At 51.3% G+C, this 27,702-nt stretch overlaps 1 protein-coding gene across 1 annotated transcript; it reads left to right on the top strand.

Moving 5' to 3' along the window:
* The first annotated feature begins 474 nt into the window (after nt 1–474).
* Nucleotides 475–27,387, top strand: SLC4A3 (solute carrier family 4 member 3). Its single transcript, XM_082284672.1, has 22 exons — nt 475–563; nt 1,787–1,943; nt 5,477–5,811; nt 6,232–6,374; nt 6,940–7,151; nt 13,053–13,204; nt 13,828–14,008; nt 14,554–14,689; nt 14,793–14,967; nt 15,382–15,478; nt 17,196–17,380; nt 18,956–19,169; nt 19,496–19,717; nt 20,055–20,203; nt 21,573–21,767; nt 22,212–22,418; nt 23,016–23,105; nt 24,679–24,845; nt 25,226–25,479; nt 25,729–25,898; nt 26,348–26,521; nt 27,251–27,387. Exons 1-22 carry the CDS (start codon nt 510–512, stop codon nt 27,326–27,328), a joined length of 3,747 nt encoding a protein of 1,248 aa, XP_082140798.1. The 5' UTR covers nt 475–509; the 3' UTR covers nt 27,329–27,387.
* Nucleotides 27,388–27,702: the final 315 nt, after the last annotated feature.

Here is a 27,702-nt window from a genome sequence, read left to right as displayed (position 1 = left end):
CTGCTGCCTGCTCCTGGCATGTACTCCCAGCACCTGATCTCTCTGACTTTTTCTTTCCCTGGTGGTCAGTCATGCCCCAGCTTTGCACAGCTGTGCTGCTGTAGACGTGGCTGAGCAGGAAGCTTTTCTTTCTCTTGCACAGCCCATGCAGGAGCTCTATATATCTGCTGTCTCCATTGGCCCCTCTGACCTTTCAGAGAAGGACAAGCTCCCACCTATCCCTGATCAGTTGGAGCCGGTGGCCAAAGCAGCGTGGGTTGGGCCACTTGCCCCTGCACACTTCTGGGGACAGGCCTGTCCTAGTGATGCCGGGGAGGTTCTCCAAAGGTCGGTGAGGTGACCTCTGGATCAGGAGCCAGGGGCTTGAGGGCAGTGGCCAGCAGTCTCCCACGACATTCCCTTGTCCTGCCCTCTCTCCACAGGTTATGCCACTCTCCAGGTTTGCTGGGTGCCTGCCGGTGAAAGAGAAGGGTTGATATTTTGCCCAGGCCCTTAGGTCCTGAACCAAAATGGCAGCTGGAGAGTCCCCTCCCGTAGGAGATGTCTTCATCGACTTGCAGCAGGTGAGGTGGGAATCTGGCAGCAGTGGGGCTGTCTCTTCCCCAGGGCCCGTGCTCCTGCTGGCTGAGAGCAGGACTGGTATCCTGGCAGCGTGCTGCAGTAGGAGACACAGCCTGTGTTTACTGGGGACAGGTCTGCACGAAGGGTGTCTCGAGGCTGCCCATGAGCCCGTATCCTCTCCATGCAAACAGCAAACTGTGGCCCAGAAAAGGCCAGAGGCTGCTCTGTGAGGTCCCTCTGCTTTCACGTGCCACTGGGTAGGGTATGCAAGTGACAGGAGGAGCTGAGCGGTTTGAAAATAAACTATCTCCATTTAGGCTGAGCTTGGGGCACCTGTGCTAAGGTGAGAGGAGAAGCAGTCTCACCCACCGATACAAGGCTGCTCCTAGGCCACAGCTAAGAACAGGGATGCGAGGAGAGGGATCTCTCAGCTAAAGCTGCCTTGCTCCCTCTTTCTGCCTAGCAGATTTGTCACAGTTGGGCCTCCTCCTGTTTCCATGGAAACACGGGAGTCCACAACAGCTCCGTGCTGGCATTTCAGCTATATTGACGGAAAATTTTACCAGCTGCAGCTGCTCAGGAGAAAGAAAGAAAGGCCAGGGGACGTCTGGTGATGCTCATCTCAGGGCATTTCCACCAGCAAAAGGCAGAGAAGTTCCCATTGCCTGAAACAGGAGGAAGATGGACAGAAAAGCCTGAAGAAAGCATCCAAGGGGAACGGGGAGTCCCTAGGTGTGTGGAGGGGAGGCGGGAAGGCACAGGGTGGTGGTCACTGACCCAAGGGCAGCTCACCAGAGCAGGGATGCTGTTTCCCAAGGGGAAATACAGAGGAGGTCTAAAAATGGGAGAGAGATGGCAGACTGGGCAAAGGGAAGACCAGAGGGCAGCAGTTGAATGTGAGGAGAGAAAAATTCCAGCCAAACCAAAGCTATACATTTCCTCTAATAGGAAAAATAGGCACTGGCAGATTCCCTTGATACCTGCCACTCAGGAGAGGTGTGGAGGACCACTAAGGTGTCTCTGCAGAGTGTGCCTTGGAGCTTGCTGGTCTGTTCTGGCACTTGGTCTTGAGCAGACCTCTGCCTCTATGTGAGAAATTATGCTCCAGGCCTGTTGTGTGGAGCCTGCTGCTCCTTAGCAAGCCGGCACTGTTGGAAGGGCAGGAGGATCCAGAGGGCTTTAGGGGTCTGCTGTGTTTGATTCTTACCTGGCGGTTTCTGTGCAGGGCAGAGATCACGCAGAGAAAGCCTCTCCTGGTGCCGAGGACGATGAGGACTTGGATAAGACTTTGTCAATCGAGAGATTTGGGGACCTGATAAGCAAGTCAGCATCAAGCAATCTGGAGAAGCAAAGTCGCAGCTACAGTGAGAGAGATTTTGAATGTATGTAGGTTTTGAAACGTTGTACCCACTTCCACCCTCAACACCAGCCCTCACTCAGTCCCACGTGCTCTGCAGCCTTGTGCCAGGACTGCAGATTGTATTAGCCTGCTACTCACTTCCTTCCTCCAGAGCGTTCCCAAGGTGCTATGTACACACAGTTTAGCACCAGTGCCCACGGCCTGTTTCCAGTCTGTTCCTGTTTTCTCTGTCTCCATAGGCATAGCTACTGCACAGCCCACCCAGCAGCATAGCTCAGCCTGGGGTATTCGCTCACCTCCTAGACCAGTCTCCGAGACCTCTGCAGCTACTTCCCCAAGTTGAAATTTCCAGTTTAAAACAATTTTTCTTCCATGTGGCTGCAAAGAAACATCCACATATGACCAGAAGCCAGGCTGTCCTCACCAGTCTGAAAGCAGATGGCTCCAGTCAGACATGCCTGTGTATTTCTAAATAGCACTCAAGAATCCATTGGGCTTATCTGATCAAAGAAGGGAACTGCAAAATAAAAATGGAGTGTGAATTTAAAGTGCTGTAGTTATCTCACCTGAATTCATCTGAGCATTTTTATTCCTCTAACTGCCCTTTCATGATGAAGGCAACTGGTCTGTCCAAGCTCACTTTGTGTGTAAAATGAGAATGTACCCACGAGAGTGACCGTAAGCTATTGCCTGGTGTAGGTGGGTTATGTAGTACTAACAGCAGTGAAGGGCAGGAAGAGGCCCCTGTCCGGCAGCCTGTTTGTGTGGCAGACACATAGCAATGGTTGGGAGGTCTTCCCAGTCTGTGGCTGTCCACAGTCACATACTGCTTATTTTCCAGCTTGGCTTTGATGGGATACAACCTTGGGAACATTATGTCCCAAGTACATCACCAGGCTGTTTTCTGCTTGGCCACTCATTGCCAATGGCTGTTATAAAAGCTTGCTGGTAAAAGTCTAATACTGTAGTGCACCCAGCTGCTGTTTCTTGCCTGTGTCATTTCTCTACAGAGTTTCCATTCAAATAACACTTCCCATCTGGGCTCACAGTCACTTGTGCACATGGCTGCAAGGTGCTAATAGCTTTGCTGTGGGTTGAATTCCTGTCCTGTGCCCGTAGGACCTACCTGCTCAGAAGCTCTGCCTGTGTGCACAGGTGTGCGGGTTGGCTTGGAGGACATGGATGATCTGCTTGAGCATGCATGCAGAAGCTTTTTGAAAATTTGACTAGAGTTTTGTACTCTTTGGGGTTGGGGTTTTTATTCCTTATTAATAGGAGGGTCCTTCTTTTGTCAGAATCAAGCTTGTTTTCCTCTGAGCTCCTGATCTATTTCTGTTGTCTAGGACTACATCAACCCTGGTTATCAAAAGTTTTATGCAGTTTGTATTCATAAAGCTGGAAGATCTGGCTAGGTCATTAGACTTTTAAAGATAACATACCAGCCCATAGAGGCAAATGCTCTCTGGGCTTAGAAGTCTTTCCTGCCCTAGTCAAAGCCAGGAATTCCTAATGTGTAGGCTCTTCCTTCTGGGCTCCCTATCCAAATTACTTTTTCTTATCTCTTGTATCAAGTTCACCAAGAAATGTAATCAAACATCTGGGACACTAGTTTGGCAGTAACTTTCCATGCAGGCAGGCAGTGCAAGGAAGGGAGCAGGGAGGGAGGGCAGGGACTGGACGCACAAGAGGACAGGCAGGAAGAAGAGGGAGGTAAGAATCCTTTTGTGTTTGGGAGAGCTGCATTTTTCCTACCTGCAGACCACCTCTGTGGAGATGTGATCAGTTGACACGAGGAGGGTTGAGTGCAGGAGTGAAGAGAAGAGCAGTGCTCCCCTCTTCTGTGCCAGATCACACACTTAACCATCACTGCCCTTCCCTGCAGCCGAAGACTTCAGTTTCCTTCTAATCCAAAACATAAATGTTTCTGTCTTGGGCTGAAGTGAACAAACCAGAAGGGAAAGATGGGCTGTGTCCTTGCCAGCAGCTTTGTGCTGTTGAAGGAGCAACACGTGTACAGTTGGGGTCGTCCTTGCTTTTTATATTAGAAATTCATGCCTGATGTATCTGTGGCATGCTATGGAAGTACAGCAGCAGGACAGAAGGGTCTTTCTGCCACATCTCGTGAGTGAAATAGCATACACCCAGTTAAGTCAAAGAAAAAAACACTTTTGAGAGAAAAGTGTTTATAAGAGCCCAAACTTCATTCCAATTTGCAGACGTCTGACCATTCTAAATCTCCTCTAATCTTGCCACAAGCTGCTTCTTCTGAACCAGGGGGATGTGTGAAATATCCCTGCTGTTCCCAAGGGGGGAAACAAGGGAGAAAAGACTTGAGAAACCAAAGGAAAGGAAACATGACAGCAGAACAATGAACCTGCCTGGCTTTCCCAGGGAGAAGGTTACAGCCTACATTGAAAATGTCCTTTGAAGGTAGTTTTCACTATAAACAGATTTTGCTGCCATGTCACAGGAAAGCTGGGAAGGAACCAAATCAAAACAGACTGGAAACAATTCCTCAGGAAGAGCTGCTGAGCAACACCCCCTTGCCAAGTGGCTAGTGCCCCCCTGATTTCAGCGGCTCCGGGTGCAGCCCCAGGACCTGTGCATCCTGCTGACTGTCTGTGGGAGGCTTTGTGCCTGCACATAGCCCTGGCAGCAATGGCTTCTCTTTCTCTCACAGGGGGATGCTGAGCTTACCCTGTTCCCTGCCTGGTGCGTTGCCTTTGTTTTGGAGTGAAGGCTCAGAAATGCCCTTAATTTTTTCTCATTCTGTAATTCCCATGACACCCAGGTGAAGCCTGTATAAATTTCTCTTTGTAGATTAGTTTAAAGAAAAGTCCTTCTGCCCTGTTTCTTTACCCTGGATTTTAAAAGACAGCCTCCTAACTGAACCTGAATTTCAGAGGCTGGTAGACACGTGCCCTCAAAGTACCTGGGATGTGGACTTCGGTTGCATCTGCACTGTTGTTCCTGTGGCTGCGTAGGAGGAACTTTCTGTCAAAGCCTGGGGGATAAATAAGCTGCATCTATTCAACTCAAGGAAATGTTATGCAGAAAAGAAATCACAATCATTTAGGATGGAAAAGACCTTTAAGATCATCAAGTCCAACCTAACACCAAGTCCACTGCTAAGCCATGGCCTAACCACTAAGTAATGTCCCTAGAAAGTTTGTAAGGGGCCCAAATCATGCTTGTTTGAGGATGCAAGAAACATTTCCCCATGTTTAGGAAGGGATGTTGCCTCTGGCAAGTCAACGCAGCTCTGCACAGCCATGCAAATGGCTTTTGGCAACAGAGGGAGAGGGGTGCTGCCTTCCCCAGGGCAGTGGAGCTGTGTTGGGGTGGTTTGGCACTGCACAAGGGCTGTCTCCCCACCTAGCCCAGGCTGGACACAGCCTGCCGCATCAGTGAAAGAGCTTTGCTATGTCCCTGTGGGCTGGTGGCTCTCCTTGCCCTTCCTGGCCCTTGATCTTCAGACCATGCTGTTTCCTGGAGGGGCGCCTGGCAGGTTCCTCCCAGCCTCTTCCTGCCCCTGACTCTCTTTTTCTCTCTCAGTCCACCGCCAAACCTCGCACCACATCCATCATCCCCTTTCCACTCACCTCCCTTCTGCCCTCAAGTTCCAAAAGAGGCCACCCCGTGCCAGCAGGAGGAAAAAAAGGAGGAGGAAAAAGAAGAAGACCTCAATACCCCCCTCAGAGGTCACCCCCACCATCCAGGAAGAGGACGAGGAGGGAGGAGAAGAGGAGGAAGAAGAGGAAGAAGAAGAAGAGGAAGAAGGAGAATCTGAGGCAGAGGAGGTCCAGGAGAAAGAAATCTCTGCAGAGTCTGAGGCCGAAGCTTGTGGGAAGGACACATCCCCTAAGCTGGAGTCCCCAAGCAAACCAAAGGCAAGGCCAGGGCATGCCTATCTGGATGGGGCTTGGAGTCTGGGGGGAGGTGGTAGGAGGGTTCCAGTGAGTATGCTGCTCAGGGATAAGAAGTTGTAGCTGTGCAGTATTGTGGGAAGAATGTTTTTGTCCTTGCCTAGCAGAGATGGCCACCAAAGGACAGTGAGAGGTAAGCCATTGCTTGGTGTGGATGCAGGGGCATCCACATGACTGTTTGGGGGCTGTAAGACCCATGGGGGAAGATCAGCGTGTCTGTTCTTAGGGTTTATAGTATAGTGGAGGGCTCACTATGACCAGTCCCAGGGTATAGGGCACGTGGGGAAAGTCATTGTGGCCCACCCTGGGCAGGATCTGTGTGCCAAGGACTGGGGCGAAGGCTGTTTGCCCCAGCTCTCGCTGTCAGGACTGTTGTCTCTGCAGTTCACCGTCGGCAGCGATGAGGAGGAGTCCAGCAGCGCCCTGGCTCCCACGCAGTTCCACATGGAGGAGGAGTGTGGCATCCTGTCCCCCATGCCTCGCTTTGCTGACCTGCTGCAGGACAAGGGCCCCGCCTCTCTCCACAGGTAGGCGAGCAGTGCCAAGCTGCCTGCTGCTCTCCCTGGCTCAAGGTCGCCGCACAGTCTGTCCCCAGGGGTAGTGGCTGTGCTTAGCCTGAACTTACCTGCTGAGTCAGAAGGGATGTGGGTCCCAGGGGGCGAGCATCTGTGAGCAAGAGGGCTGCTCTCTGGTGGGACAGTCAGTCCATGCAACTCCTGCAACCTCCCTGGGTCCATGGGATCCCACAGTGCAGGGTTAGAGGCACTGGGCTGCACATCTGGAATACCCTTCCTCCCAGCTAACTTGTGCTGTTGTGCAGATCTGCAAGCAGGGAAGCCCCAGGAGGGGACCATGAGGCCATCAACTCAGGGGTAGGTCCCCGACACTGGGTACAAGCTGATCCCACTCTGTGGTAGGGAAGAGAAGGAGCAGAACAGGCAGCCTTCAGGTTTTGCAGGAGATGCCTCCTGGCCCTGCTCTTTCTCAGGAACTTGCTGATCAGGGCTTGGACCATGGGACCCCGACCCCTGAGGGCCACTGCCCGTTCTCATTCACCCTGTTTACTACCATCAGTCTCTTTGGTTCCTACAGCCCCCCTGGGCCTCGAGAGCGTCTGTCACGTGGGTGGGAGAAGCGCAAAGCCTGGGGGCAGGTGGCGAGTGGACAACGGGTTACCTATGACTTGAAGGAGAGGATGTGCATCGGCAGCATGACCACCCTGGAGAGCGCGGCGTACCAGCGCGTCCCCACGGACGAGGCCGAGGCCCAGATGCTGGCATCTGCTGACCTGGACGGCATGAAAAGTGAGGCTTTACAACACTACCTGCATTACCAGTGTGTGTGTCCCTTTGTCTCGTGCTTCTCTTGCTCTCCCCTAGCAGCCTCAGGCATGGTCTTCAGCCTGCCACAGGATCTGGTCCTCACCTTCCTGTTCCCCAGATCCTTCTTTTCCAACAGTGTCTTATCTCTGTCAGCTTTGCATTGTCCACAGTGATGATTCTCCTGTTTTCAGCATCTCTACTCCCACCTACCCCGTGGATGCCTGTTCCTCCACCTACCCTACTGTCCTCTCTAGTTCAGGGTTCCCAGCATTTCCCTGAGACCCAGCTCTCTCCTCTCCTGACACACTTTCCCAGCAATCAGCCCTCTGTGTGACACGCCGCCAGCTCTGGTATTGCAGAAAACCTGAGGTGAGGAGCCTCCCCTCTCCTCTGCTCTCCTGGCAGAGGCAGCTGCCCCCTCTGGAGCGCCTCAGAGGGGGACTGCCCCTGTGCGTGGCACGAGGACAGAGAGAAGAGACGTCATGGAAATGCACGCTCCGGGCCCGAGGACATGGAGAATTCAATAGGTTGCTCTGCAGGCTGGAGAGGGAGGGAGACACCAGAGGGGAGCGAGGGAGAGAAGCGGTGCTGCACACACAGCTTGGCTGTCCCCAGGCCACAGGTGCCGCATCCCTGGGCATCTGGCACAAGACCCCACAGCAAAGCGAGGACCCTCCTCTGGAGGAGCTGGTGGGGAAGCCCCCACGGAAGCATCCCTGGGTGGAGCCAGCCTTCCTGGAACCTCATCAGCCCTTGGGGCTGCTGCAGCAGGCACCTTCATGCCCCGTGAGCAGGGGAGCGAGGCACCGGGGCTGGCCCCAGGGCTGTGGTGAAGCCCCCCCAGGGGGGCAGCTTGCGTGACACACATCAGCCTGCCTATCCTGGCTCCTCATCTGAAGACATGTCGTTCATGACACCTGACCCCTGACCTTCACAAGGACGAAATGACAGCCCTTCAAGAGAGAGAGGAGCCAGCGAAGGAATCGGAAGGGGGCAGCAGCCCGGAGGTGGTGATAAGCACCTGTATTCGCAACTCACTCGGCTATGAAGATTTTGATGAATTTGCCTTCAATTTTGAAGACTATGATTTATGGGAGGCCATCAGAAACCATCTGGGCTACCCGGGCGGGGAGCCCACCTGTAAGTACTGGAGCAGTGACCCCGTGGTTGCAGCTGTAGATCAGAGCCCCCGGCTACAGTGCATAACCCCCCTGGTGTTTGTTGTCTGTACCCTCTCCGTGTCAGGTTGGTCTCCTGGTTTAGAGGAAGTACAGTCTGCCCCACTGTGTGTCTGGGGACACCAGAGGAGCTGCCTGATGCCTGTGTGTCTGTGCGAGGTCTTAGTACCGATCTGTGTTGTAGTGCTGAGCTGCTTTCCTGTGTGCGTCTCGCTCAAGCAGCTCCAGAGGCAGCTGTGTCTTGCTGTTTGTGCTTATCAGGATGTGACCTGTGCCTTGGCCAGAGAAAGCAGCTGTTCTGAGGTGTGTATAAGGACAAAGAGATTTCCCCTTCCATTTGTAGCACAAGGTGACAGTGTGCTGCCGGTCTGTTTGCTGGAATTTGAGTCAAGGTGCGGATCTGACAGCGGAGGTGGATATCAGGTTCTCAGCTCTGCACCATAGCCTAATTGCCCAGAGGAAAAAAAAATAACCTAGTCTTTTTATCTGCGTGTTTGAGCATGACTGTGAAACTAGCTGATGGCAGGCTGGCTGGGGTGCCTGGAAGGGGGAAAAGAGGAAGGAAGGAAACAAGAGTGGGGAAAGCAGGGGAGGAGAGAATAGGAATCCTGAGAATCAAGAATGTCTTCCTGTTCTCTGCATGTGTTTCCATACCTGCACATCCCCTGCAGAGCGATCTCTGAGCCGTCTCGGAGACCACACAGGAACCAGAGCCTCACTCCTGTCTCGCACAGGGGTCCTTCCTTGGTAGATGATGGTAAAAGGCAGCCCACCTTGGGAGTGATCCTGTTCATAGCCATGGCTCGTGGGTGGTTGTCCAAATGTCCTCATCCGGATCATGTGTTAATTTTTCAAGGGATTTTAGGAGTGCACATGGGGGTGTGATGTCCCAGAGCTAGCCCAGTAAACAGCTTTGCACACAAGAGTGGGAAAGCAGAGTGATTTTAACAGGAGCTCAGGATGCCTTGGTTCATCTTCTGGCTCTGCCACAGACTCTGTTTGATCTTGGGCAAAAGACTTAATTTGCCCTGCTTCCCAGTCCCAGCATCATGTTTTCTTTGTCATGTGTTCCATCTTCACAAGCCTTCAGGGAAGAAATGTCTGCCTGTGTACTTCTGCAGGGACCAGCGAGTGGGGATTAGCTTCTGGCTGTCACAGTAGCAAGTCTGCTACTTGTTACTGTAAATTGATAGAGCATATAATAGTAGCAAAGTTCAAAATGGGAACCTGGAGCAAATTGGTCCCATCAGCTGTCTCAAGCTGAGTGAACTGTAAATTAAAGGTGTGAAAAAATTGTTCCAGGTTCACCTTGGAAAACATGGCTATTCTTGGGAAGGTAGAAGGGGCAGATCACTCTGCAAGGTGTGATAATGCATCACTTACAAAGTGGGGAAATTGGTCTTTCTAGCAGTTAACACATTCATTGATTGCTACAGCTAATACTGCAGGTGCACTGTACAGTCAACTCTTTAATTATTTCTGTACAGTGAACCCACATTGTGGATTAATCCTGCAGAGAGGTATGGCGGAGACACCAGAGTCTGTTTTGTGCAGAGCCAGTTCACTTTCAGCCAGTGCCACTTGCCCAGCTGTTCACTCCATGGCAATGCCTCTTCCAGGACCCACTCAGATCCAGGAGGAATCAATTTGCTTTTGAATAGAATGGGGTCCTTGGTGTCCTTGCATTCTTTTAAGTGTTTGGATCATGGGGAGTGCTGGACCTGGACACCTCATTGGCAGCAGGGGATGAGCTGTCCCTGTCACATTGAACTTAGCATCAGCCAGGAGAGACTTGGGCTCTGTGCAGGACAGGGCAGTGGCTTTTTTCAGAAGCCAGTGTAGGGTTGTGTCTTACAGTATGTTGATTAGCATTTTGTTTAGTCTAGTTTTAAATATTTCAAGAGTCTGAGTTTTAAGTCTCTTTTTTCTTGCTATAACTTGAACATTGGGGTATATGGGCAGTGTGCACTATCCCTGTGATGCCAGGATAGCAGGTTGCTCTCTAGTACTGATACAAATACTCTGATGCCTCTTTCTGGTCTTCCTTGTATATTGAGGGAAGTGAAGGGAGCAGGAGCTGCAGTATAAATTGAAGGCTATTGCTCACTGAGTTGGATTTACCAGCAAAGGCATTCATTCTTGGGTTCAGACTTTAACCAGTGCAAAGTCATATTTGTCATATTCGGATTTAAGCTGGTAGAAAAGGAACTTGTTCATCTGAAGAAATCTGACTGTGGACGCCAACATGACATCATCCTCTGGAAGAGACTGTAGGAGATGCTGTGTGGGAGGGTGACATACCAGTTCATTGAAGTGGAGCTACCATAAGAATTGCTCTCTGTCCTCTGACATCATCACTGTCTTCATATTCAGATCCTGGGGAGCACTGAAAAGAGGAGCTACAGCAAGAGCAGTACTCCCTGGGGAGTTTGGCTTCAAGCAAGAAGGACAGACCTGTGCCTTGAGCATATGACCCTTTGGTCTCAGTCCAAGATCCTGTCCTGAATGTGGATCCTGGATTTAGGTGCTCTCTTGAGCTTGACTTTTTTTTGGGGAAAGCACCAATCTGACAGGACACAGAGGGGGTCTCTGTAGAGCAGCCTGGAGCACCTCAGCTGGGTTCTGCAGGGGACTCCCAAAGCCAGTGGTTCTCCTTAATTAAGACCAGGTGTCCACCCTGCTCCTATGAGTTGTATCCACCAGCTGGCATCTCAGTAGCCACAAACACTGCCAGAGAAGAGCAGCAAAGTAGATCTCTCCTTGGTCTGCTGTAGGTAGAGTGCTGGAGGTGTGCCTTCACCGATGCACTCTGACCCTGCAGCACTCTGGTTCCTGTCCTGTGAGTGAGTGCAGGAGTCACTGGAGGTGCTGTCAGGAAATGTGGCTTCTTGCTTATTATCTGTCCTCCAGCTGTTTTCTGTCTAAGACTGGATGCCTGTGAATGCTTTCTAGAGCTGTTGTTGAAGAGTACTGTGTAATAAGTTGTCATCACCATGGGGAAAGCTTGCTGTGCTCTGTCTTGTTGGGCAGAGTGTACTCTGGCCCTGGTTTTCCAGGGACACGGTGAGAGGGAGTCCCAGGGTGCATAGGAGAATAATCAGAAGCTGCAGGGATTGGAGCAAAGGTACCAGATACCAAGATCATCTGCCTGGTGGGCTGCTTGTTTTATGCATGAGCTCATACTGAGTGTGCTGAAGTGGCTACTGTGCACACAGGAACTGAGAAATCCATGCAAAACTCCGCGGAAGCCCCACACGTGCCTGGCTCCCAGAAACGTTGGTAGTGGTTATTGGGCAGTTATTGGCTCCTATTGACATTGCAGTGCAGTAAGTGGAGCAGGGAGGAGTCCCGCCGTCAGCAGGACGTGTATCAGCAGGGCAGCCAATGGGGGAAAATGCCCTGAGGCTTGGTATTGATTCATTTTATATTTAATTTAGCGACCCAGTTTTCCAAGGTGCAAGGCCATGGTATGCCTGGCCTGATGCTGGGTGTGTCTTTCCATGCCAGAGGTGCACAGATGTTTTTCTGCAACATCAAAGAGACCACTCAGACTTAAAACCCTGTGGTTTTTACTGTTTCTCATACCCTGAGAGCTGCAGGTCTTGAAGCTAAGTGCAGAAAGATGAGTGCAGACAGAACATTCACCCCAGCCAGTGGAGAGCTGCCCTTGCTCTGCCAGGGAGAAGACCTTGGTATTGTCTTACAAGCAGGGCCAGCTAACCTCAGTGGACCAAAGCTGAGCAAAAGCCCTGACTCCATAATCTAGTTGGGCAAGCCTGCCTTTCCTGGAGCCAGGCTCTGAGGCTTTCCACATTCCTATGTGTTGTCCATGCTGAGAAAGATACACTTGCTGTCTCTGGGTAGTGTCCAGGGAAATTCTCCATGGCAGGCTGTTTCTCCGAGCCCAGGTGCTGTTTCTCTGGCATTGCAAAAAGCCTGGCAGGGTTGTGGCTGCATTTTGGTGGGCACTGGCTAACCAACAGCACTGGTGATGGCTTTGTAGAGCAGCCTTAACAGCCTGTCCGGAGGCTTTGCGAGGCTTGGCCTCAGCCAGCCAGTCTAGCACAGACCTTTCTGAGGCATTACGGTGGCACTGTGGAACATCTAGAAGCAGTGATAGCTCAACTTCACTGCCAGCCTCTGAGCCAGCCCCAGGCTGCAGTGTTATACTACAGTCTCATCACACAATTAAATAAAACAGACATTGATATTTCCTTATGTCTCCCAGACGAGCAGCTAAATATCCTTCCCTTTCACTGCCCTTTATGCTTGCTGAGCACCAGGCCTCCCTCTGGTGCAAGAGGTGAGACCCAGCCAGGTGCCTGCCTGTGCTGTGTGGGTGCAGAACTGTGCAGGCAAGGCTGCAGGTTGCTTTTTGTTGCGGGAGTATGGGAAGGCTTCCCACATCACTTGTTTGGGTACCATGAATAAAAGCTTTTGTGATGAAGCCCCAGTGTGTGCAAAGCCTAGGAAGAAGCCTTCTTCGTGAAGAGGTTAGCTCACAAACATCTGGAGGAGATGAAAGCAGGCAGATGAGGCAGGAAGGGTCTTCAAAGGTCTGGAGGATGATGGTGAGTTCTCCAGCTGCCAGGGCTTTGGTAGCCTAAGTTAATGAGAGAAGGGTGTGCTCCGACGTGTTTCCCTGCCAGACAGTGTATATCCACTAGACAAATTGGTGGCCTTTTTTCCTTTCCTATGTCTTCAGGCCACCGCTTTGAAGATAACCCAGGTGTGAGGAGGCATCTGATGAAAAAACCATCTCGGAGTCAGATCACCAGGACAAGCAAAAAATTAGCATCAACTCCCTCTGTCAAGAAAAAGAAGAAGAAGAAGAAGTTGGATAGAAAGCCCCACGAGGTATCCATGTGCTGTCCTCCCACACTTGTTCAGAAGCCATAAATCAGAAGTAGAAAACATGCAATTTAAGTGATAAATGTTTCTATATAATTAATTCTTTACATGACCTTGAGGGTGACATTTCAAGCTATTATCCATTATCATGAGAGCTGAAAATGCACTTTTTTCAATAAAAGTGGAGATTTTCCTGAAACCACAAAGCTTTGACCTTAGGAAAGACATTAAAAAGTCACAGAAATGGTGATGCTGTTGTGGAAGTTGGCAGCACAGTAACATCACTAGCTCTGGTAAGTGTGGAAAATTTAGGGGGAAACCAAGAAGGCAGAGGATAAAATTGCCATAGTTTGGTAGAAGGGAATGCAGCATTGCATCATTCTCTCCCATCTGCCCACACCGTGTGACTTGGGGCTTTCTGGTGCTCCATGTGCTGATGGAAGCTCCTGCCATGCTGTCAGTGGTATTTGTCCTGGCTGCTTCTGTGCAGTAAGCCTCTGGCTAAACCACAGCAGGTTTGTTCTGGTAGCGCATCAGACCAGGCAGTGCCTTGAGAAGAGAGCTGAGGCTTTCTGCGTGCTGCTGGCAGAGCTGTATGTATCTCATGTCCTCGCTGTAATCCACGCTAGGTGTTTGTGGAGCTGAATGAGCTGGTGGTGGATAAGAACCAGGAGATGCACTGGAGAGAGACAGCCCGCTGGATCAAGTTTGAGGAGAATGTGGAGGAGGATACAGCAAGGTGGGGGAAACCTCACGTGGCTTCACTGTCCTTCCGCAGTCTGCTGGAGCTCAGGAAGACTATTGCCCACGGTGAGTCAGGAAGAGCAGACCAGGGTTTGTCTCTTGCTCTAGGACAGGTTTTGCTGAATAGCTTGTGTCGCTGTTAATTCCCTCACTGGAGGCACGAAACAGTGTCTGTGTCCAGGCTTCGTGTAGAGTCTGTGGAGACAGACATCCCACAGCCTGTTTGGCAGGGTTTGCATTAGCCCAAGGGTGCTTGTGTTGGTTCCACGCTCTGCTTCACTGGTCTCAGGGACATGGCAGCTGCAACACCCAGCTGTGCCTCAGCCAGCAGGTCTTAGACCCATCTTTGGTGTGGAAATGCAAGTTTGGTCAGAGTGGGAGACTGAAATGAAAGGAGAAACCAGAACTACCACTGCATCTTGGAGCTTTTGGGTTCTCTTGGGACAAGGGTTTACAGAAAGGACATGGGACACCTGGACTTGGGCATTTCTCAGCTGAATCTGTACCCCAGCCAAAGCCTGGCTCCTGGTGGGACAGCTGTGTCTCCTGGGTGTGAATGCAATAGGGAGCGTTGCACACTAGGAGCAGGGCTCTTCCCCTCATGCTGGCAGGTGCCGTCCTCCTTGACTTGGAGCAGACCACTCTGCCTGGCATTGCTCACCTCATGGTGGAGACCATGATCATCTCTGACCAGATCAGAGCAGAAGATCGAGCCAACGTGCTGCGTGCCCTGCTGCTGAAGCACAGGTGAGTGGCACGTGGATGAGGGCTCCCAGGGCTTGGCGGTTATCTGCGAGCCCCAGGTGGTAAGGGAGGGAGACCCCCTCATGGCCACCACTCTCCCCCTCAGCCATCCCAATGATGAGAAAGAGGGCTTCTTCCCGAGGAACCACTCCAGCTCCAGCATGAACTCCATCGTGGGAAACCACCATCACAACCACACCACAGACACTTGCGTGCCCCTCATGGGGGAAGAACGCATTGAGATGGCCGACCCCAAGGCCAACGAGACCGAGTGCAAGGAGGTGAGGGTGACCTGGGGGGGTTACTGCGTCTTTTTCCACACTCTGGGGACAGCTGTTGGCTAACAGCAGGCCATGGCACCCACCTCTGAGCCCCTTCATGGGGAAACCTTGTAATGTGAGGACTGAGCTCCCTGGATCACCTGGAGTACTGGAAATCGGGTCACTGCATTGTGATTTTGGAACCTAATTTGGCTTTGCACTGTATGCAGGTGTCTGCTTGAGCATGTAATGGGAGCAGCAACCCTGGCACTTGCAGGGTGGCCTTTGCTGTGAGGGTGCCTTGCTGGGAAGCAGGCATTGGGCATTGCACCCAAGGCAAGCCCAGCTGCAGTTATGCCAGTGGGTTGCAAGACTGTGTAGGGAAACCAGAGCATGGGGACTTCATCCTTACTTATTGGTATCCTTTCCTTGCAGAAAAACCCACATCTCCATAACTCTGAGGGCCATCGTAAATACTTGAAGCTGATGGAGAAGATCCCTGAAGATGCAGAGGCCACAGTGGTCCTTGTGGGTAAGAGGTGGCATGTAGAGTCCCCCAGTGAGTAGTGCAGATCCTGGTGTGGCCACAGCTGTCTGTGCCCTCACTCCCAAGGGATATTTGATCATCTCATTCATGTTCAGCTGGGGAGTGATTCTGGTACACTCTCTCCTTTACTGCTGGTTCACGTTTTGTTTGTCTGTGGCAAATACATGGCCTGCCAGGGCAGTTCTTTTCCTAAATTAAAAAGGAGATTGATAGACACTTCTGCTGGGAGCTGGCACCCAACTTAGTGGTGAAAGTCCTGCCAGGCTCACAGAATGTCTGGTTTTGCAACTCAGAAGTAGATGAGTGGTGCCTGGGGGGCTGATGGCCAGGCCATCACCCTGCCCTCTGACCATTGCTGCTTTCTGTCTGGCCTCTTCACACCTTGCCAGCAGCTGGGCCCTCTCCCTGACCAGTATTGGCTGCTGGCTGTGTGTGCCAGCAAGCTTTGAGTTGACAGAAGCAGGGCCTGGCTGGTGGCAAGGTCTCAGGTACTGGCCGTAGCACTGCCAGGACATACTTCTCTGTACAGAAGGGCTGTGAGCAGGCAGGCTCAAGCATCAGTGGGCTTGGTGCCTTCTGATTGCAAGAGTATTCCTTCTCAGCGCTTCACTGGCATTAACCAGCTACACTACAAGCAAAGTAAATGTCATTGTCTATCCAGTAGATTAAAAGCTCAGGCAAAGAGGCTTGGCAGCTCAGTCAAACTGATGCTTAATCACAATGAGGCCAAATCAGGTTCATAAATGCACTTTTGATAATTAAACATTGACTTGTTTCTGAGCTAAGGCTGTTTCTTGGGATGCACTTTGATTCTCAGAGGGCCCAGATTTGCCAGCCTAACACAGAACGCAGCTCTTTGCTGGACACAGATGGCAGAAAGATCAGTAATAATGCCAGAGAAATACCAGTATTCAATAAACATTCGTGTTCGGTGTGTGAAGGAAGCGGCTGGTGTGCCAGAGGACACGGGAGTACTTCCCAATCTGTTAGGAACTGAGGAGACTGCCAAGCACTGATGAGATGCAGACATTGTAAAACAGAATGTGCAGTTTGCACCTATGAGTCTTTAGAGCACTGACTTACTTTTCTCTGAAAAAAAATAAAAAGTTTAAGAATATAGGGAATGTACAAGGTAACAGAAAAAGCTCATAGCATCAATGCTCAGGGAGGGAAGAACAGTGAGCCAGTACCTATAGGTTGTTTAACCTGACATCCTTCTTGGCCAACATAGTGGCAGAGCTAATATGGGATTCAATTAATAAAGAGCTGAAGAATATGAATGTAATTATTGCCAAGCAGTAAGGTTTATGGGAAATAGGTCATGTCAAGCAAACCTGATTTCATTCTTTGATGAGATTAGAAGTTTGTTTGATAAAAGTAACATATAAGTGGCTTCCTTCCATAAGTGGGAAACAACCTTCCAATTTAAACTTAGCGCCTTGTAGTGTAAGATAGAGTAATCTGTAAGGGATTAAGAATGGGCTAGCTGAGAGGCTAAAGAAAGTAGCACTGCTTATGAATGATCAGTAAAGGACTTGGAGCAGTCCTCAGCATGAAGGTCAGTGCTTTGTCCGTGGTCTGGAGAAAGTACATAACTGCAGAGCTTGTGGGAACCTCCAAAACCCCCATCTCTGTTGTTAAAGGCAACCCAGTACAGCTCAGCCCAATGATTAACTTTGCTCCTAACGTTGCCCCCTGGTAGGTTGTGTGCAGTTTCTGGAGCAGCCAACCATGGCCTTCGTCCGACTAAATGAGGCTGTCTTCCTGGAATCTGTCTTGGAGGTCCCAATTCCTGTCAGATTCATCTTTGTGCTGCTGGGACCTAGCCAGGCCAACATGGACTACCACGAAATTGGACGCTCAATCTCCACCCTCATGTCTGACAAGGTGAGGAGCTGATGGGCAGTGATGCTGACATAGGCGAGGGAGCTTTGCTGGCTCCTTAGAAGACAGTCCTGAGATGAGAGCTGTGCAAAGGCTCAGGTGGGGTAGGCAGGTGTGAGCACCTGGGATTTTTAAGATCAGCCTGGCTTGACCAAGGTAGAACACTCCAGTGCAGAGGAAAGAGTAGGACAGACACTTACTTGGCTGGGACAGAGTGTGCTCGGCTGGGTGAAGAAAGGGGCATGTGTAAAAGCAGGAGGAGCAAAGGACGACCCAAGGTTAGAGGAGTGATATTCAGTTGACATTTAACAAACATAGAAGTGGGGAGGCTGAGTGATGCCTGTGACCATGGCACCTGGCACACTGACATAAAAACCCAGTAATGCCTGGGGACTGTTTTCCAGTGTTTGGATGAAGCTTTCTAGCTGAGTCCCATGGCTGGGGCATCCATGCAGAGGAACACATCCATACAGGAGAGATGAGGATGCAGGAAGGTTTTTCTGCCAAGCATGTGCATTGCTTGAAGTCCCCATCTGACTAGATGGCAGTGAAATTCATTATCTTGGTAAGCAATTAAATACAAAGGAAAGACAATCTGAGCGTCTGCTGCATGCGTCCAGCACAGAGGTTCACAGTTTCCTCCTGCTGGTGCTATGTAACTACAAGCAAGTAACAAACCTTCCTGTGCTGCCACTATTGCACAGCTTTCACTGAACTGGAGACTAAAAGGCCTAATCACAAAAAATGTATTAGAGGTAACAAACTGAAAGATCCCTTCCTTGGAGTTGCGCAGGGCTCAGCTGAGAATGTGTTTTTAGCCCGAAGAGGTGAGGTGCCATTCCAGCTTCAGTGCTGTGTTTGTGGGCTGACCTCACTCATTTGAGTCTCTGCTCCTCTTCCTGGAAGAGCAGAGCCAGCTGCTGCAGCCGGGGCTGGCCATAGCAAGGTTACACAGTCCTGGCGCCATGGAGAGAGCACCGTATCATTTACATTGAAGCTGTGGCTCCAGGGAGTCTGTGTGCTGCAGGGACCTTAGCTGTCCCCTACCTGCCTTACAGGCTCTTCACTCGTTCATCATCCTCTAGCCTTTTCTCTGGAAGAGTGTTCCAGAAGCAGTGCAGCACTTCCACCTGTTTGCCAGCACCCCCCCTGCCTATCTGCAGTAGTGCTGTCCCCTCCTGGTCTCCTTAGAATCCTTCCTTGCTACCTGCTCTTGCTGTCAGAAATACCTCCCCTTTTCTGCCTAGTTCCCGTTGCATGGCTTCCCTCATGCTGTAGATGCCTATTTTCTCTCTTGCATGTGGAGATTCCCAAGAGTCTCTTAGGCTCCCTGCTCAGGTCATGGTTCTTGTGCTTTATAACTATGGTGCTTTGGGGCTCTACCAGCTTCTCCCTCAAAACAGGAGGCGGGATTCAGGAGTGTGGGTCACAGAGTGGCAGTAGTGAGACGAGTAGTGGATGGAGGAGCAGAATGTTGCTCTAAAGGTCACGGCAAGCATTGTCTTTCCAGGCTGTAGGTAGCGGGGTCTAGTCTTGGTCTGAGCCTTCTCCCTCTCTCTTTTTCCCTGCCCCTTCCAGCACTTCCACGAGGCTGCATACATGGCAGATGATCGTCAAGACCTCCTCAATGCAATCAACGAGTTCTTGGACTGCAGCATTGTCATCCCCCCATCAGAGGTGGAGGGGAAAGACTTGCTCAAATCCATTGCCACCTTCCAGAAGTTGCTGCTGAAGAAGAGGAAGGAAAGGGAGCAGAAGTCCATGAAGGAGGGGACTGCTCAGGAAGCCAAAGGTCTCTCCATTCACATTTGGGCAAGTTTGTGCCTAGTGCTCTGTGTGCCCCAATGGGCCCTCCCCTGCCAGAGCCTGGTAGAGGGGAGAGCAGGGCCTGGTTTCTGCAGTGCAGTGGGGCAAGGGGAGTGGGGCAAGGGGAGTAGGATAGTGGCTGTGGGCAGCTCTGGCAGCTGGATACAGCAGGAGGCAGTGGGATGTGCTCTCGCAGGGGGCCCACCAGGCTAGTGCTGCTGGAGGAAGCTCTCTATGAGGTACTGGGGAGAGGGACAGCCCAAGGGCCCAGCTGTGTTCCTTGCTGAAGCCCTGCCCTCCATACACCTCCAGAGCTGTGTGAAGTGAAAGCTGAGGAAGAAGAGGAGGAAGCTGAGGACGACCCTTTGAAGCGAACCGGGATATTTTTTGGAGGTCTGGTTCGGGACATAAAGCGCAGGTACCCCAAATACCTCAGTGACATCAGAGACGCCTTGCACAGCCAGTGTCTCGCAGCCGTTCTCTTCATCTACTTTGCTGCTCTCTCTCCTGCCATCACCTTCGGGGGACTCCTAGGTAATGGGCCTGCTTTCTGGTCTGCTCTTTGCACTCTGGGACACTGGCTGTGTCTGTGTGATGCTGTTCTGGGGTGGGCTTTGGTTCTGTTTGCTCAGGGAGAGTGGTAGTGCTGTGCCTCGGCTGCTGCCTTGTTCCCTCCCTGCCATTTGGCCTCTCCAGCCTCGGCTGCCTGGGCTCCTCCCGTGCTCCCTCCGTGCTCCCTGCCTAGCACAGGGCACCTCTGACTGATGGGATGGGGACCTGCCTCCTCTGTCTGGAGCTGTGCAGCCTGCCTGTCTGTGGTGATGGTGCCTATGACCAGGCTATAACACTCATTCATTGTTCTCTTTCCCAGGAGAGAAAACTGAGGGTCTCATGGGGGTCTCCGAGCTGATAATCTCCACCTCAGTTTTAGGGATCCTCTTCTCCCTGCTTGGAGCCCAGCCACTCCTGGTCATTGGCTTCTCAGGGCCTCTGCTGGTGTTTGAAGAAGCTTTTTACAAGGTACATGCGAGGCAGTGTCTCTGCTTGGCACCTGCTCACTCTATCCTTGCTCTGGAGAGGGCGGTTGGCATTTCTCAGCTCTACAAAAGGTGTTTGTTAGTGTGAACTCTTCCAGGCTGCTTGCAGCTCAGCCAGGACTGCCCCTGGCTCTGCTGACCCTTTTCAGGTCTGGCTAAAGGGACTTCCACCTCCTGTTGCTGTATCCATTATCCTTTGAGGTCTGACACTGATAACAGCACTCCTCTACCTGCTGACTGTGAGGAGAGCACTGTCCCCCGGCCCTTTGCTGCAGCTCATTGACATAATGAGCACTTGTAGCTGCATCCTAAAACTTTCTTCTTATTGGGGCTTCCTTTGAAGACCATTTCACCACCTTTACTTATGTCCACGTTTCCTTTCATGGGAATAAGATTGAGTGTACCACCCATTTGGGATGTGCCACATACATTACTCCCACCTCTAAGGATGAGCCCAAGGGTGTGTGTAGAGGTATCCTGGCCAGCCAGGGTGGATATGTTTCTTTCTCAAGTAGCATGACCTCTTTGCTCTTGAAAGCATCCCCATATCACTGTACCTTTGAGCAGTGGATCTAATTCTTCTCCTTTTCTCTGATTCCCAGCACATCTGTGTCTTTAAAAAAGCATGTTTTGTTCTACAGCTAGATTTTCACCTTGTGAAGCGTTCAGAGCCAGTGATGCCATTGCAGAGTGGGAATTTCTCTGCTCTCCTGTGACTGCACTTATCCCTGACTGCTTTTGCATTGCCCAGTCACTGTGTACAGAGGTGTACCTCTGCCTGTGGTGCTACTGAGGAAGGCTGCAAAGGGAGGGGTGTGATTTGTACTGGAAATAGTTGGTGTGTGTGGATGAGCAAAGGCAGTGGAGATGGTCTCCTCTGTGGTGACAGCCTGGGGGCTTTTCTCCACACACGTACAGCTGCCTGTACACAGGGTGCTGTCTGAGATTGTGGCCTTTATGCAGTGGGACATAGCAGGGTGCGTGGGCTCTCCTTTGTAGGGAACAGGCTTGTGCTGTTGAGTGCATGGAGCAATGGAGAGCCATGTTTGAGCAATGGCACCTCCGTATGGGTGGTATGGGCAGTGTTATGCATGGGCTGGCTTCAGGAGAGCATGAAGGAGATACTGGTACAAAGACTGGAGCAGTGAAGACCTGCTTGGTGTGAGCTGTCAGGTGTTAATGCAAAGTCTGCAAATTTACCTGTGATTCTAGCCATGAATTCACTGATACTGTGCTGGGTGCCTGAGCAGATGAAGATGCTTTTTTCCAGAACAGTCTTTGATCTTAATGGGGAGTGGATGCAGGAGGCAGCCTGAGGAGCCATGAGTAACTCCTTCCCCTTTCCATTTCAGTTCTGCCAGACTCAAGGCATTGAGTATCTGACAGGCAGAGTGTGGATTGGTTTGTGGCTCATCGTCTTCATCTTCATTATTGTGGCAGCTGAAGGAAGCTTCTTGGTGCGCTACATCTCGCCCTTCACCCAGGAGATCTTTGCTTTCCTCATCTCCCTCATCTTTATCTATGAGACCTTCTACAAACTGTACAAGGTGAACCTTCCCCAGGGAAATGGGCTGCTGCATCTCTTAATCCCTCAGGAACCTGCTGCTTTAGCACACAGGAGGCAAGGGAACAGGGCCAGCTCAGCCACAGCTTTCCTAGACATTCTGTAGAGCAGTTCTTTGCTGGTCTCATGCCTCAGCCCAGCTGGCTCCTGTGCCACCACAGAGGGTGGCAGGAAGAGCCCTAATGTCTCTCTCCCCTTCTCTTCCTGCAGGAGACATTAAAGAGGGGCCACTTTTCTCTCCCCAACCCTCTCCAGCTGGGTAGGTTGTGAGGCGAGGTGACGGATGCTGGGATTGTCCGTGCCCACCATCTACTGCCCTCACCTCTCCACAGAGCAGGACACCTCCGCTTCCCCCTGCCCCCAGTAGTGACAGTGCCCCCTGCCCCTCCTTGTGGTAACTTGCCTGCTGCTTCTCTCACCTGCTCAGGTGTTTGCAGAACATCCTTTGCTGAAGTTCTACCCACCAGACGTGCAGAGCAGCCTGAATGCCAGCATGCTCTCTACAGATGCAATGTCACTGGGAACCAGGATGCAGCCCAACACTGCTCTGCTCTCCCTCATCCTCATGCTAGGCACTTTCTTCATTGCCTTCTTTATGCGCAAGTTCAAGAACAGCCGCTTCCTAGGAGGAAAGGTGAGAAGTTTGTGGGATTCACATTTAAGGACAAGGGACATGCCAAACAAATAATGCTTCTGGCTACAGACCTTTATTCTCCAGAACACTTGGATGTCCCTCAAAGAAAATCAACAAAGCCCTTAAATAGCTTGCAAGAGAGATGGTAGCCCACCTTAGGGTGCAGACAAGAGCTGACTGTTGATGATGGTATCTGCACTGTCCTGCTCCAGTGAGGCTTGCTGGAAAGTCCTCTGGACCTTGGGAAAGCTCCTTGGACTGGATACAAGTCTGTTAAACTAGAATATAGGAGGAAGGGCTTACAACTTGTTCTCTTTGGGCATTTCTCTACATGCAGAGCATCTGTGTAAAACCTGGAGCACTGTCTAAATAGGCCAGGAGGAGCAATTGGCCAGTCATTTAAAAGCATGTTAGGTGGGCAGTGGGATGCACAGCCCCATGGGTCAAGGCTGGGTTTCCTGGCCCTGCCCATCAGCAGTGCTCCAGTTTGGAGTGGTGCTTGACTTCGTTTGGGGCTTCTCTTTGCCATAGGCACCCTATAGCAGGTGCATGGAGCTGGCCTTTTCCCTTTGCCAATGACAGGTCTGTGTTCTGCAGGCACGGCGGATCATCGGAGACTTCGGGATCCCCATCTCCATCCTGGTTATGGTGCTGGTGGATTACACCATCACTGACACCTACACACAGGTAGTGCCAGCATTGCCCTCAGAGCCCCTTCTGCAGCCCAGCAGTGATCCCTGTGGCACTGGCTTGTTCTTGTGCAATGGGGAATTTGTATTTCCTGCCTCTTTAGTCATAATGGCACAAAGCAAACAGAAACATTCCCCTCATCCTCACTCCCACGCTGAAGGGAGGCTCCAAGGGTCTTGCTGAGGTTGAGGTCAGAGCTACAGGGACTGCAGTGCTCTGGTATCCCTATGGTCTTCCAGCTGTTTGTAAGGGAGGGTTTAGGGGCTTTAGGGAGATTCAGCGCCAGTCCGTTCCTTGTTCGTAGCTCTAAACACTTGCAGTCAGTCAACAAGATATGAACTGTTTATGCACACTGAAGAAGGAGGCACGTAGGATGGTTTCAATGGGGTATTTGTCATAGTTTAGTACTCAACATACCTACTCTCTCCTTGACTGTAGGATACTAGTATTTTGATCACTTTATCTCAAACATAATTTTTTTCCCCAGTTTATGCACAAACTTAAGTTTGTTAACTTAATGTTATCGAACAAACCTGTCTCACAGGTTTCATTTTTTCAATAGATACATAGTTATATATTTTTGTTTTGGTATTTTTTTTGCTAAGAATGGGAAGAGCGTGAAAAGTATTTCCTGTTCATCATGCAAGCTTTTTATCAAAACAGCTCAAGGCTTGGTGGAATCCAAATTTATTTTTATTCATTTGAATTTCAATGAAAAATTTCAGTCTATCAGACGTTAGTGAAATCATGCACTTTGTTACATTCTTTTCATACCCTTCTACACTTCTACTGTTAATATCAAAAGCATTATCATTTTATTATTAACTCAGCATATGTACAAAGCTTTCTGAGAAAATGGTACTTAGTTACACAGCTTAACTCAAGGACAAACATTCCAGAAATATTATTCATACTTACGCTGATTAACATAAATGCAAATCATAAACTCTGCCTGCAGTGCAGATAGCAGAAATTGCTGTAGAGCAGCACAGAGCCAAGGGTTCAAATGCTGATGAACGCAAGGTCGGGATGATGTACAGCTAGGAGTCTGTGTGGTCTGATGGGAGCACAAACATGATACTCCCTCTGAACATGGTCAGGCTGAGGTCATTTCCAGAGAATGTGGCCACTTCTGGGGTTCACACTACAAAAACAATGCTGTAAAATGTCTCAGAAAAGCCTTGGAAACTCTGGAAAGCCACCTCAGAAAATGGTAGGCAGTTCAGAACACTTAATTTGTCCAAGCAGAGGTCAAGGAGCATTTTAACCATGGTCTGTAAGGACTGACATGGGGGTGAGATTCCTGAGGGAAGATATTTCCTTGGTCTCTTGGAAAAAAACAAAGGGAATTTAAGTAGTTGAAAGGAAATGACGCAGACCCATGTTAGGGAACATGGAATTTTTTGCACGGAAGGGGATTATCCATGAGAAAGTCCTGCTCAGTTCAGGATGGCTTATCCCATCATCTGAGGCATTCAGTCCAGGGAGACCAGGAGGATCAAAGCTGTGTGAGGCTGTGGGCATGTTTGTATTAATGAGTAACTGCTGGGTTTTGCAACTACACCAACAGAAGCTGAATGTCCCCTCTGGCCTGTCGGTCACATCCCCTCACAAGCGTGGCTGGTTCATCCACCCCATGGGCAGTAGTGGGACCTTTCCGCTGTGGATGATGTTTGCCTCTGCCATCCCTGCCCTCCTGGTCTTCATTCTTATCTTCATGGAAACACAGATCACTACGTGAGTACCTCCCCCTTCAACCTCAACCATCGCTAACCCCTAGGCAGGCAAGGCCAGGATGGCTGCTGGTTCACATGGAGATGCAACAGACATCCCAAAGGAACAGCAAGAGCAGGATCCTGGCTGTTTCAGACTGTACCTTGACTTCTTTCATCATCTTTTGGCTCCCTTCTTGGCATATGGTATGGTGGAGACCTGCCTCAGCCAAGCACAGGAGGAAACTTCTAACCTGAGGCTGACAGCCACCATCCCCCTCCTCAGCCATCTTCTTGTTATCCCCATGTGTGCTGTCTTCAGAGAGTGAATGTTGTCCCCAGCTCAGTGCTGTCCTGGGGCACTGACCTGGGCCTTGCACTGACCCAGGCTCTATTTTCTTTCAGGCTGATTGTTAGCAAGAAGGAGAGGAAGTTGCTGAAAGGCTCTGGCTTCCACCTGGACCTTCTGCTCATTGGCACAATGGGGGGGCTTTGTGCTCTCTTTGGGCTGCCCTGGCTGACGGCAGCGACAGTGCGCTCCGTCACCCACGTCAACGCCCTGACCGTCATGAGCAAGGCCATTGCACCCGGGGAGAAGCCCAGGATCGAGGAGGTGAAGGAGCAGCGTGTGACCGGAGTGCTTATTGCTGCCCTTGTCGGTGAGCCTCTGCTCGGGGAACAAGGGAGGGGAGGGGTCTGGACCAAGCACTTGAATCTCCTGGCAGTGTTCCTGTCCCATGGGCCAGCCCGTGCTCTGCGTGCTCACTGCAGGACTGCCCACACCTACCCGTTTTGAGCTTCCTTTCCCTTGCACCCCAGCACAGAGGAGGCGGGAGAGGGATGGAGGCTGAGGTGCCTTGCGGAGGGGCTGGTGTGGGACACACGTGCCCTGAGCTCCGTCTGTGCAGGTCTGTCCATTGTGATGGGGAACATGCTGCGGCAGATCCCGCTGGCTGTGCTCTTCGGCATCTTCCTCTACATGGGGGTTACATCGCTCACTGGCATCCAGCTCTACGAGCGCCTGCTCCTGATCTTCATGCCATCCAAGCACCACCCTGACCACATCTACGTTGTCAAGGTGAGCAAAGGCAGGTTGCACAGAACCAGGTAATGATAAGAAGAGGAAGAAGAAGCAGATGAGGGGAGTATGGTATTTTGCTAGAGATACTTAGCTTGGTGACTGTGCTTGGCTGCAAGATTGTGCCGAGAAGTAAGTGCAAGGCATGCACAGAGGTGGCACAATGCTGGTAGGCTGCACCCAGGAGTGTATTGTATGGATGGACAGACAATTTGTAGGAGTGATGTGCTGCTTGAGGGTGTGGAGGGACACTGCACTGCCAGCTGGATATGCTGCCAGGTAGCACAGAGGCTGATGTGTTATGGAGTTCTACCTGGCTGTAGAGTAAAGGCAGGTAGACTCTGCAGCAGCAGGTACTCTGCTGTGCAGAAGTATTTTGTTTTGCCAGTTGGGTCTTTGTTAATCTGTGTGGAAAGTTAATGTGTTCTTAGACTGGAATTACCTACTAGGTGAAGACCTGGAGAATGAATCTCTTCACCTGCATTCAACTGGCCTGCATTGTGCTGCTCTGGGTGGTGAAATCTACAGTGGCATCACTGGCCTTCCCCTTTGTCCTGATCATGACAGTGCCACTGCGACGCTTCGTGCTGCCCCACTTCTTCCACGACAGGGAGCTCAAAGCGGTGAGCAGACAGCTGTCCTCAGTCTAGCTTGCAACACTGGAAAGAGATTGAGGAAATTTGGCAGCCTGAAAGGCTGGGAGATCATGGGCCAGCAAAGCCTTGAGGTTCTTTGCTCAATAGCAGTAGGTGGGTGGATGGCTTCCTTGGATCTTGTAGCCCTGGGAGTGCAGTATGAGATGGGTGGGCAGCCTGGGGCAAGGAAACACAGGTTCCTACCAGGCAGAAGCCTGGAATAAGGATTTCCCCTTCCATCTTGTGGCTCATTCATCAAGAAACACACCAATTCCCCACTGAACGAGCAGCAAGAACAGCCCAGCAGCACATCAGAGCCTGTGGCTGTTGGCACTCCAGTGTGTAACCACAGTGCCAGGGTGCTGGCAGCTCTTCAAGAGCTGGCAAGCTCCTCTGCTGCTGTCAACATCCTGAGATTTTGTTGGAGAAGAGCCTGGAGCAGCACTCAGAAGTGAGTACTGCCAGCAGGGGGAGAGGAAAGAGCTGCAGTGCTGGACCAAAGCCCCAGGCAATAGAAAGGGCATCTGTCTGGGGACGCATGGATGGGCCATGAGGGTTTAAAGAATGCGCCTTTTGGGAGGGAAAGGAGCAAGAGCTTTGCTTTTCCCGGCACATCCCAGCTGCCTGGGTTGCTGTGTGCTGATCCCTCTGTGCCAGGCTTGACCCCACACTGGGGGCAGCTGTGGCCTTCATAGCTTGGTCTCTGCCTCTTCCCAGTTGGACTCGGAGGATGCGGAGCCAAATTTCGACGAGGATGGCCGGGATGAATACAATGAGCTGCACATGCCTGTGTGAGCTGGGAGCTGCCCTCCCCACTCATGGGACAGGCAGCTCACACCTGCTCACCCCTCCCAAGGACTAACTGGAGACTTGCCATGAGTCACACAATCTCTTGCCTGGACCAACGAATGGCTGTTCCATAGCCCTGCAGGATGCTGTCCCGGCTCTGGCTGCCCCATCGCTCGCTCAGTAGAGGCTGTGAGTCTCTCTCCTCTTGGACCTGGTGGGCTGAGAGATGCCTCTCACATCCCAAAGCTGTGTGGGTCCTGAGTGCCCATGGGTCAGGGGTTTGTCCCCTCCCTGCTGGAGGCAGCCTGTGCCTGATCTCCAGGTGGTGAAGGGGAACCATGCCAGCTGGTGCCACTGCATTCCCCTCCACTACCATGAAG

This window comes from Coloeus monedula (genome assembly GCF_965178545.1).
Source record: "Coloeus monedula genome assembly, chromosome: 7".
Lineage (NCBI taxonomy): Eukaryota > Metazoa > Chordata > Aves > Passeriformes > Corvidae > Coloeus > Coloeus monedula.
Note: the sequence above shows the minus strand (reverse complement) of the source record. Positions and strands in the feature narration are given on the sequence as shown.

What these genes read in the sequence shown, in the direction of transcription:
- SLC4A3 (XM_082284672.1), top strand. Translation starts at nt 510, where the DNA reads ATGGCAGCTGGAGAGTCCCCTCCCGTAGGAGATGTCTTCATCGACTTG. An exon ending in CCTTCTACAAACTGTACAAG is followed by an intron (nt 21,768 to 22,211) that starts GTGAACCTTCCC and finishes TCACCTGCTCAG; the next exon opens with GTGTTTGCAGAACATCCTTT. An exon ending in TCACTGACACCTACACACAG is followed by an intron (nt 23,106 to 24,678) that starts GTAGTGCCAGCA and finishes CTACACCAACAG; the next exon opens with AAGCTGAATGTCCCCTCTGG.